Source organism: Carassius carassius, chromosome 12 (assembly GCF_963082965.1).
Source record: "Carassius carassius chromosome 12, fCarCar2.1, whole genome shotgun sequence".
Lineage (NCBI taxonomy): Eukaryota > Metazoa > Chordata > Actinopteri > Cypriniformes > Cyprinidae > Carassius > Carassius carassius.
In genome coordinates, this window is record NC_081766.1 from 34,893,636 (window position 1) to 34,905,819 (window position 12,184).

General features: G+C 42.4%; 1 protein-coding gene across 2 annotated transcripts in view; it reads left to right on the forward strand.

Annotated features, from left to right (window-relative positions):
* LOC132155324 (tensin-3-like) overlaps positions 1–12,184 on the forward strand; it is a 40,703-nt gene continuing 28,519 nt past the window's right edge. The window contains exons 1-10 of one of the 2 annotated variants that reach the window (XM_059564213.1): positions 1–249; positions 3,768–3,811; positions 8,618–8,767; positions 8,876–8,926; positions 9,026–9,148; positions 9,233–9,297; positions 10,376–10,459; positions 11,229–11,341; positions 11,588–11,648; positions 11,785–11,860. In XM_059564213.1, coding sequence (XP_059420196.1) covers positions 8,618–8,767; positions 8,876–8,926; positions 9,026–9,148; positions 9,233–9,297; positions 10,376–10,459; positions 11,229–11,341; positions 11,588–11,648; positions 11,785–11,860 — 723 coding nt within the window. In that variant the 5' untranslated portion in view covers positions 1–249; positions 3,768–3,811. The remainder of the gene's footprint in view (positions 250–3,767; positions 3,812–8,617; positions 8,768–8,875; positions 8,927–9,025; positions 9,149–9,232; positions 9,298–10,375; positions 10,460–11,228; positions 11,342–11,587; positions 11,649–11,784; positions 11,861–12,184) is intronic. The other variant, XM_059564212.1, reaches the window with a different exon arrangement.

Genomic DNA, 12,184 nt, shown 5'->3' on the forward strand with positions numbered 1-12,184 from the left:
GGAGAGGGAGAGCAGAGCAGGGGGAGGATCCAGCGTTGTCCTTCTTTTCACTAACTCTGAAGTTGAGTTTAGAAGAGTCTGAAATGACTAATGAGAAAGCAATGAGCTGTGAGCAGCAGTGATCCTGGACTAAGGTCTGAATCCTCGACACAAACGGCTTCTTTCCTGGAGTCTGCAGCAGATCTACAGCTAAACTATGACGAGGTGAAGTGAGTTTCCCTCTCGTCTGCTAACTCTTCACCAGACAAGGTAAGCTCAGCTCTCTCTCTCTGTTCTCCATGAATCAGTCTCACTGCATTCAGGGCTTTTATTGATTTGGATGACAGCTGTATTTAGTGGCTCTGATCTGTGTGTGTGTGTGTGTGTGTGTGTGTGTGTGTGTGATTGCACTGATTGAATCAGACAGCACTGTGTGTGAAAGAGCTGCGTGTTGCTTTTCATTCTGTAGAAGCAGTTTTCACTTTTCTGCCGCGGGGTGGCTCATAGCTTTCTCTTTTTTTAAAGCTTGATGAGCTTCTCAGTTACATCTCATTGAGTATCAAAGGGTTTTTCCCCTAAAAGTCCCAAGACACAGTGTTTGTAGTGTCATCCAGAAAGAGTTGAGAGTTACAGAAAGAATGCAGTGACTTGTGATTGCAGGCTTTGAGATCTTTGGAAACGCTGTTGGGGGCCAGGTTCTCTTTCTCAGGAGAAACATCTGACACATAAGCAAACGTCTCTCGTTGAATCCCAAGGAATAATCGAGACTTTGCTGATGTGTGGCTGAAGAGAGAGTCGTCTGCTGTCCTCAGGGTTGGGCATTTAATGACAAGTGCTGTATGGAGATTTACTCCAGGAATGTTTGGTGTGTCTCCACCCATCACACATACACACACACACACACTCCTGCCTGTCCTCTTTCATCTTCACTATCATCAGAGACACTTTCATTGACGATCTATTGATTAACTCTGTTAGTCTATCAGACTGCTCTGGCTCTGTCGACTCTTTGTGTCACACTAATAAATCACAGTCACCCACCGCTTAAACGAGGAACATATGTGATCCATTACAGCAGGAAAGAGGAAGAAAGAGAGGGAGCGCTTCAGACAAAAGACAGACAGATGAAATGCAGCGGATGTATGACTGAATTCGAGGGGTTAAAGAGCTCTTGACCACGTGAATCAGAAGCAGTCATTAAAAACAGCTCCAGAAACCAACAGGAACCTGTGGATGGTTTCCGCTCGTGGTCTGGACCTCAGCGCTGCTATTCCTGACAGGATCCTGATGCTGGATATACAACATGAACGCCAGATTATTTCCACAGTCCACTTTAGACATTCTACTGACTACAAATAACTTTGCAACTGCATGTCAACTCTCACCAGAGTGTTAGTAGACTGTAAGGTTAGGGTTGGGGTTAGTAGAACATCTCAAGATGTCTATCGAACCCTGATGTTTTCAGTCATTACCACAAAAATATCGGACTGTTGTCAACATTGATAATAATCACAAATGTTTCTCGAGCAGTAAATCATCATATTTTTCTGATTTCTGAAGATCATGTGACACTGAAGACTGGAGGAATGATGCTGAAAATACAGCGGAGCATCACAGAAATACATTACACTTTAACACAGATTCACACAGAAAACAGCTGTTTTAAACTCTAATAATATTTCACTGCTGTTACTGTATTTTGATCAAGCAGAAGAGACTCTTTCAGAAACATGGAAAGATCAGCCCAAGCCCAAACTGTGAAGCGGTTGTGACTGAAAGCGTGTGTCTGGCAGTGTTTGGGCTGTCTCAGGTGTGTTCAGCTGGGTCTCTGAAGCAGGCTGTTGTGTGAGATCTGGCCATCTGTGAGTCTTGTGCTTCTCATGAATGTACATCTCGTCTGATACGCTTCACACTGTCCTCTTTTCTTCTTCCTTTAAGCTAATAGTCATCTCAGTAGTCAGTATAAGATGGTTTCTGGGGTGTTTGGACACGTGTTCGCTGAAGTCCAGGGGCTTGCTCTGAACATGTTGTGTGTGTTTGTTCCTGCTCTTGTGTGTTTGGTGTAGCTGAAGGCTACAGAAACCCGATCCAGCTGCTGGTGGAGCTTGTCTTTACAGGCCCGGACCTCAGCACACGCGCTCTCTCTCACTTCTCATGCCTGCGGGAGCTCAATCTCTTCCTGAGGACGACACACCTTGATCCCAGGCATGTGTGGCCCACAGCGGGCCTGCAGAGACACGTCTGGACGAGCTGCTGTGTTACTGGAGAAACCACTCCTGTTGACCTGAGACAACACATTCAGTGAAGAAGAATGAATAAAGCTCGTAGGAAGAATATTGTCCTTCAGCAACATGAGTTCATTCAGCTGCTGATGACTCAATCAGGTCCTCCTCAGTGGCTCGTGTGTATTGTGTTCCATGAAGCTATCAGACAGACGCATGATCTTGGGCTTTCAGATCAGCTCAGATAGCTCAGGTTTTCAGGTGTGACTTCAGTAACTCACATACCCTTGAGCTCCAGATCAGCGCTGAAGACTTCTGTCAGTCTCATCGGGAGGTTTTGTTTTAGGGTGATGTCTAGTGATTGTATGACAGATTGTTATAGTTTGTGATGCAATCAGTGAGAGCACAGAGACTGTGTTTGATGGTACAGAGATACTCTGAATCTAGACCTTCTCATTTCACAGAAAAACACCAGATAAAGTGTGTGCACAGCGCACAAACACATGCTTCCAGTGGTCCGCTGTTGTTTTAAATGTTCTGACCTACAGTATATTGATGAGTCAGTACTATTCCTTAAATTATCTAATGTAAATTAATATAAAGTATTGTCAGTCTTAGTTCTCATTTAATAATATGTTGCAAAAGCAAAGTGCTCATTTTGTTTTAGCTGATGGTCTGGTGTTGGTACACTTTGATGACCTTTTGACCCCAACATCAGCCACACACACACACACACACACATTAACACCCACACAAAGTTTTGGGGAAAATCTAGATAGACAACTCAGATGTCTGTGTAGTGCATGTACTTCGAAAGGTTTGTATCACCTCCCTCTTCAGATGAACTGAAGCACTGAAATTATTCAGCATTTCCATTTTTTCTCCTCTCACACCAAAGTGTCTAAATGCTGCGCAGTGATTGTGAAAGTGATTGGAGGCATGTATTATACTCACATATCCTTTCACAGAGCCGTCCTGCTGGCTGAGGGTGATGGCCGTGTGGTCAGTGTTGTGTTAAGCAGAAGAATCTGAGATGGTCAACAGATAAAACTCAACGGATGAAGCGCTCCAGATCCACAGGAAGTCCAGAGAGCTCGCTGGATAATAATAATAACTGAGAGAACAGATGGACACAACTGTTATGACAACAAGACTATAACTCACAAATGTTTTAAGAGAAGGACAGTTTATAAAGGTTTTTATTTGTTAATAGCAGCTGATCTGAATGATATCATTATAGGGGGTTTAAAGATTTACAAAATGAATCAGTTCTTTTGAATCAGTTCTTTTGATTCGGTTCTTTTCTATCTAAAGGTGTGAAGTTGTTCGATCTGATTCATTCAGACGGTTCACTGTGGTTTCCTTACAGTGAACAAATGGGAAACTTTATAAACAATATGTTTTTTACCCAACAGTCCTTATAGAAAACAAAATTAAATGTCTCCTAACTTCTGTCAGTGATGAAGCACAGCTTGTGAATGACTCGGTACTGCAGCTGAACGCTGTTTTTTGGTCTTGTAGATCCATTGTGGTTCATGAACACTAATAATTGTGAATATATTACAGTAGCATACTGCAGTGTGATACAACCACAGCAGGCTACTTTTCAGGTGATTATTATAAACTTAAAGTACATTTTAAAAAGAGTAGCCTGCTTATTACGGAAATAATAGACTTTAAAAGAATACCCTGACAGCACACGTACATCACAGAGATGACTGCTAGGCTTCTGCCTTTACCTCCGCAAGACGTCCATAAGATGTTTCCCATCAGATGTCTTTAAGATGTTTATGATTTAGAATTTATCTGTTATTTTGATTTCAAATCCAAACGTTACTGAAAATGCTTTTTCAGCTTTGTGATTTCCTTTTTTACACAGTACAGTAACACAATATATTCACTCTAAACGCAATAATAATAATAATAATTCATTACATTTATATAGCGCTTTTCTAGGCACTCAAAACGCTTTACATAGTCAGGGTGGTATCTCCTCATCCACCACCAGTGTGCAGCATCCACCTGGATGATGCTCCAGAATGCCACACACACACACACACACTGTCACGATCATTAGATGGAGTGCCCATGAGCTTCAGTAGAGGGCACTCCACTTAGGACTATTCCAGCCATCAACCACCAGATGTCACTTGGACACTAGCACCTCTCATACTGTTGCACCACACCCGATCTACATTACCCATGAGTCACTGCATCACAATCACCCTTCCACACCTGCACCTCATTCATCAGCCAATTTCCATGCCACACCTGCACCTCATTTACACACACATAAAAGCAGCACACTCACTCTCACTCACTGCGAAGTCTTGTTTAGCCAGTCTGACATTTCCGAGCGGTTTTCCTTGTGTTTGTTATTCCTGTGTTTTGACCTTTGGACTGTGTATTCCGACTCTGATTCTCCGCTGCCTGTCCCGATCTCTGCTTGTTTCTGGTTACGATTCTGGTTATCCCTGACACACCTGACGCCATTCCTGATCTCTGCCTGTATTACCATTCTGTGGAATAAATGCTGCATATGGATCCGAACGCCTCCGACTTCTTGTTACAGAAGACTTCGCCATACCAGGATCCAGCAGCCCGGTATCCCCTTGTCACTGAGGTATCGGTTCCTGTTTCAATGTCAGCATATCACCAATCCAGCCTAACCACAGATCCAGTTGACCTGCTGTTAGATCTTAAGCAAGGAGATCGATCTATTGAGGACTATGTTCAACAGTTCTGTTAATTGGTTTATCGAGTTCCTCTAGATGATGAAGTCTTGTTTAAGGATTTATTCCGTTTTGGACTCAATGAACCAGTAAAATCATGGTTGCCTAGAGGGGAGTTTAATTGCAGCTCAAGGGACATAATGGACTTTGCACTCTTGTTATGTGGTTCTCCTTTCACTGTGGGAGAGGCAGAGGACTTTAAAGCCCCAAAACCGCTGCACAAGATGGCCGCCAGCCCAGCGCCGCTGCACAAGATGGCCGCCAGCCCAGCGCCGCTGCACAAGATGGCCGCCAGCCCAGCGCCGCTGCACAAGATGGCCACCAGCCCAGCGCCGCTGCACAAGATGGCAGCCTCAATTGAATTTCCAGAGTCAAGTCAGGTCCCCGTCGACTTTCCAGAGTCAGGTCAAGTCTTCGCTGACCTTCCAGAGTCAGGGTTAGTTCCTGTTGGCCTTCCAAAGTCGAGTCAGTTGACCATTGAATTTAGTCGAGTCAGGTTCCAGTGAACTCTCCAGAGTCGAGTCAGGTTCCAGTGAACTCTCCAGAGTCGAGTCAGGTTCCAGTGAACTCTCCAGAGTCGAGTCAGGTTCCAGTGAACTCTCCAGAGCCAGGGCTAGTCACCGTTGACCTTCCGGAGCCAGGGCTAGTCACCGTGGACCTTCCGGAGCCAGGGCTAGTCACCATGGACTTTCCGGAGCCAAGGCTAGTCACTGGTGATCTTCAAGGACCGAGTCAAATCACAGTCGTTCTTCAGGAACCAAGTCGATGCACAGTCGATCCTCAAGAACCAAGTCAAGTCACCAACGATCTTCATGAGCAAAGTCAAGTCACCAACGATCTTCATGAGCAAAGTCAAGTCATCAATGATCTTCATGAGCAAAGTCAAGTCACCAACGATCTTCATGAGCAAAGTCAAGTCACCAACGATCTTCATGAACAAAGTCAAGTCATCAATGATCTTCATGAGCAAAGTCAAGTCACCGTTAACCTCCGTGAACTAAGTCAAGGCACAGTTGATCCTCAGGAACCAAGTCAAGTCACCAACGATCTTCATGAGCAAAGTCAAGTCACCATTAACCTCCGTGAACTAAGTCAAGGCACAGTTGATCCTCAGGAACCAAGTCAAGTCACCAACGATCTTCATGAGCAAAGTCAAGTCACCAACGATCTTCATGAGCAAAGTCAAGTCACCAACGATCTTCATGAGCAAAGTCAAGTCACCAACGATCTTCATGAACAAAGTCAAGTCATCAATGATCTTCATGAGCAAAGTCAAGTCACCGTTAACCTCCGTGAACTAAGTCAAGGCACAGTTGATCCTCAGGAACCAAGTCAAGTCACCAACGATCTTCATGAGCAAAGTCAAGTCACCAACGATCTTCATGAACAAAGTCAAGTCACCAACGATCTTCATGAACAAAGTCAAGTCATCAATGATCTTCATGAGCAAAGTCAAGTCACCGTTAACCTCCGTGAACTAAGTCAAGGCACAGTTGATCCTCAGGAACCAAGTCAAGTCACCAACGATCTTCATGAGCAAAGTCAAGTCACCATTAACCTCCGTGAACTAAGTCAAGGCACAGTTGATCCTTCCAGATACTGACCAGCTCAGCCCTGCTTAGCTTCAGTGAGACACCGGTCTTGGGCTCCAGGGTAATATGGCTGGCGCCCCATGCGTCGGCAAATGTCGAAAGTCGAGACATTTTGAAATGTCATGCCAAATATTGGCTCAGTTTTGATTTCATGAGAGCTACACATTCCAAAAAAAGTTGGGACAGGTAGCAATAAGAGGCCCGAAAAGTTAAATGTACATATAAGGAACAGCTGGAGGACCAATTTGCTACTTATTAGGTCAATTGGGAACAATCTCTGTGCGTAAGGATCAAGGCTGGAAAACCATACAGGATGCCCGTGATCTTCGGCTCTTAGACAGCACTGCATCACATACAGGAATGATACTGTAATGGAAATCACAACATGGGCTCAGGAATACTTCCAGAAAACATTGTCTGAGAACACCGTGCCATTCACTGTTGCCGGCTAAAACTCTATAGGTCAAAAAAGAAGCCATATCTGGCTATGTGTTCTTTGCTAGACTAACTGAGACTTGTCATGGCACTTGTATACTGTAGTTGTTCTCTTGTTGACCTGGCTGCTTCTGTTGTTCTCATTGGTAAGTCGCTTTGGATAAAAGCGTCTGCTAAATGATTAAATGTAAATGTAAATCTAAACATGATCCAGAAGCGCAGGTGTTTTCTCTGGCCCAAGGCTCATTTAAAAGGGACTGTGACAAAGTGGAAAACTGTTCTGTGATCAGACGAATCAAAATTTGAAGTTCTTTTTGGAAAACTGGAACGCCATGTCATCCGGACTAAAGAGGACAAGGACAACCCAAGTTGTTATCAGTGCTCAGTTCAGAAGCCTGCATCTCTGATGGTTTGGGGTTGCATGAGTGTGTGTGGCATGGGCAGCTTACACATCTGGAAAGGCTCCATCAATGCTGAAAGGTATATCCAAGTTCTGGAACAACATATGCTCCCATCCAGATGTCGTCTCTTTCAGGGAAGACCTTGCATTTTCCATCATGACAATGCCAGACCACATACTGCATCAATTACAACATCATGGCTGTGTATAAGAAGGATCCGGGTACTGAAAAGGCCAGCCTGCAGTCCAGATCTTTCACCCATAGAAAACATTTGGTGCATCATAAAGAGGAAGATGCGATAAAGAAGACCTAAGTCAGTTGAGCAGCTAGAAGCCTGTATTAGACAAGAATTGGACAACATTCATATTACTAAACTTGAGCAACTTGTCTCCTCAGTCCCCAGACGTTTGCAGACTGTTATAAAAAGAAGAAGGGATGACACACAGTGGGAAACATGGCCTTGTCCCAACTTTTTTGAGATGTGTTGATGCCATGAAATTTAAAATAAACTTATTTTTCCCTTAAAATTATAAATTTTTTCAACATTTGAAATGTCATCTATGTTGTATTCTGAATAAAATATTGAAATTTGAAACTTCCACATCATTGCATTCTGTTTTAATTCACAATTTGTACAGTGTCCCAAATTTTTGGGAAACAGATTTGTAGACTTATATATCTAATTTGCTTAAGCAAGTGGCAAAACATTTAAACATAGCCTAGTCTACATTTATTACATTATCACAGACATTTTCAATTCAATTTCACCACTGACAGAAACAGTCTGCTTATTTTGCATCTGAATCTTTATCACAAGCAGAGCTGTAGTCTGGAGAAGAGGCTATACTCTTCACTCATGCCACAGTTTTTTAGGCGGCCCAGCTAAGGATGAACAGTTTTATAAACAGTGACACTTAAGACTAGTCCTGCATGTTTAGTTCTGCCCAAAATGGGCCAGTAATATTTGCACACTGTGCCTTAACTTCTGCTGCTTGACTTCACAGAGTATGGATCGTTATGATATTAATATTAGGCACAAAAGAGGTGCAGTGATCTCTGAGAGCTCTGCTCCTATGTGTGACTGAAATGGGACACAGGAGTGTAGCCATCATTTCAGAAGTGAGGACAGAAATGTCAAATATATTACCTTTCTTTTGATCTAATCTGTCTACTGTCAGATACTTGTTCTCTTGAGCCTTCGTGTGCTGGTCTTCTGAAGTTCAGGGGTGATTTGAGAGTGAATCTTCTGTGTGCAGATGGAGGAGGGATATGAACTGGACCTCACCTATGTGACGGAGCGCATTATCGCAGTGTCCTTCCCTCAAGACTGCTTCGAGGAGACGTACCTGCGCAACCTGAGAGACGTCACACGCATGCTCAAGTCCAAACACACAGACAACTATCTGGTGAGGATCACACAGGAGACACGCTCTCGGATGGGTTTCTGTCATCACATTACACATCATGGGTTTAAAACGTTGATGCTTTTTCACTCATCATCATTTGATTTCCAGGTGATCAACCTATCAGAGAGAAAGCAGGAGCTCACAAAGACGAACCCTAAGGTGTTGTGGAGGAACTGCTTTATTAGTGCAGCTACAGAACAAGTCTGGAATATGCTGTCTGTGTTTATTTGAACTGTGTTGATGTGTTGGTCTCCTCAGACTCTGGACTCGGGATGGCCGGACTTCCACGCTCCTCCTCTGGACAAGATCTGCACCATCTGTAAGGCCATAGAGAACTGGCTGAACGCTGACCCACTGCACGTGGTGGTCATTCACTGCAGGGTGAGACGTGACCTGAGCAGAGACGTGTGTGTGTGTGTGTGTGTGTGTGTGTCAGTAATGCATGATCTCTCTCTGATTCACCAGGGCGGGAAGGGCAGGATCGGCGTGGTCATCTCCTCCTTTGTTCATTTCACAGACGTCTCTGCCAGGTATCTACATTCTCCACACGTTCTGACAGATCAGTCATTATCAGCCGTCCACACTCCATCTCCAGAGGATTCGATCATTTAGAGATGTGTGATTCACCTGTATCTGTGGGATCTTTTCTCTTCTCTAACATCGTGCTGATTTTCAGTTCTCCTGTCAGAGGATCCTCAGGTGTAGAGAATCACATCGCTATACCTTAAAGAGCTTTTTCTGTCTCATTTAACTTATTATTGTTATCTGCTGTAAAATAATATATTTAGTTTTATTCTGTAATATTAAATGATATTTATGACTTAAATGATACTTTTTTATTACTAGGGCCCATTTCTCTATACTTTGGTCACTTTTTCTAAACTCTTCACACATTTCTCCTAAGCATCTCTCAGATTGACACAGCAGTTCAATTCACATTCAAAATGTACTTAAACTACCAAAACACTTCAAATAAACCCTTCTTAACTTTAATAAAGGATATCAACCAACATTTACACTTTGGCAGCATTAGGCAGTTTTCTTCTGTAAAAATATCTTTACATCACTAGGATGACCCTCTGTAGTGTTCAGATTCACAGCAGTAAATGTTTCACACTCCATGTTTACACCACAGCACAATATTATTCATACGTTTCCCCTTTTTTATAGAAGGTAATGAAGGTAACTTGTGTCTGTGTTCAGCTGCATATAATTGTTTTGAAAGTATTTCAGATTTTTTAGATTAGGAATATATTTCATTACGGATTCACTGTATTCATTTTTGTATAATGTTAGGTTTGAACTTGTGTTTAACAGGTTTGTAAAGAGCATGTAAATGGCCTGTAGGTACATTGAGTTTTGGTGGTTTTTGTGTCTGGGTGAGAAAAGAATTCATGTAATTTGACAGATGTTATCACTGAAAGTATTTTATGCCAAAGCAATGATAAAAGATCAACAGTTTATCCACATTGATGCTGTTGTGAGTCTTGACTTCATCTTCATCATCAAACCCAGCAATAGTGTGTTCACGTTTCTGTGATATTTCATGCTCTGCTGTGGATGGAGTGGTGTGCTGATGTGAGTGATGTGTTCGTATCTTCCTGACAGTGCGGATCAGGCTTTAGATCGCTTCGCCATGAGGAAGTTTTATGATGACAAGGTTTCTGCGTTGATGACGCCGTCTCAGAAAAGGTGAATCACTTCAAACCACTTCTCACACAGATCCTGCAGCTCTGCACACTCTTCAGAGTGATGATCTGACCACAGTCTGTCTTCACACATTATCAGTATTTCTGTGTGTTTACACTTATATTGGCTTAAACTGAGTAAATATATGTAATTTGCTGCAGATGCTGATATTTATATGATGAAATTCTTGTAATGTAAATAAATTAGATCTTTATAACAGTGCAGTAGATACTGACACATCATTATATAAATATCAGTCGTGGCTACAGTAATCTCCAGTGATGTGTCTCCGTGAGATGAGATGAGATGAGATGTAAATGATCCGCACATATAACACAGTGATGGAGAGCTGAAGAAATCAAGGCTCCTCAGAAGATGTGAGACGTTCTGGAGGCTTGTGAAGATCATTCCTCCGCTGAGGAACAGTGAAAGTAAAGCTTCTGGAAACAAACGCTCCTCAAAAGATCCTGAGGATCAGATTTGAGACTCTAAAACATGATTGATGGAGAATCAAGTAAAGCTGAGCTGCTTCAGTCCAGTAAGAGTTCATCTGGAGATATTACTGACCTTATTCTGACCTTTAACATTGCAGCTTCAGAATCCAGAAGCTCCAGCTGAAGCAATTACACTAAAAGGGCTTTGACTGGATAAAACACTCTAAACTATCAATCAGAGACAAAAGACATGCAGTAGGACAGTTTCAGGACAAAGTACTTCATAAATGAGCACACATGATTATTCCATGTCAGATGAAGCTCTGCTGTTTGTTCAGGTACGTGTGGATCCTCAACAGTCTCCTGAGCGGCTCTATCAAGATGAACACATCTCCTCTCTTTCTGCACTTCATCATCATTCATGGCATCCCTCACTTTGACCCTGCAGGAGGTCAGTGCTTCTGCACTGCATGTTGAAACATGTGCATCATGTGTTGAGTTACAGATCATTCGCAACAGAAGGAAGTGCTGGAAAGACGAATTGAACCTGAATATTAATCTAATGTGACTGCTGCTAGATCTTTCTTCATTAAAATCCTTAAATCAGCTCAACACTTGAAATCCAGTGTTACAACAGCCTGGACTGGAGCTGTTTTAAAACTAACCCGCTCTTGCTCTTTCATGATGATGTTTGCAGTGTGTCAGCCGTATGTGAAGGTGTATCAGGGGATGCAGGTGGTCTACGTCTCAGGAGTCTAGTGAGTTCACTTTATTTATTTAGTTTTTCATTTATGCCTATATATACTTTTTTATTAGTTTTAGTTATTTTAGTGCTTAAATACAAATTAAGTGAAAATGATAAATGTTGCACATTTTTCTGAACATGTTTTGCAGTCACGTCGGAGCCGCTCACAGAGACAGGATCTGTATCGCTCTCGAACCAGCACAGCTACTGAAGGGAGATATTATGGTACCAACAAACTGTCAATAAACTCCAAACCAACATTTATAATAGTGTTTGTCAGTAACAAATGAGCAACTGCATCTACAGAAAAAATGAATGCACTTTTTCATCATGCCACCTTACTGAACAATCACCCATTAGAATATTGTAGATTATAAATCCAGAGTATGAACAAACAGACAGATGGATGGATGGATCACACAGATATGAGTGCTTTGTGTTTATAGATGCTTGATAAAACAGGAGGCTCATTATTTTATAAACAAGAAAAAAAAATTAATGAAAAATGAAAGACATTAGCTGTATTTCTAGTGATTTGGTGATCAGAGC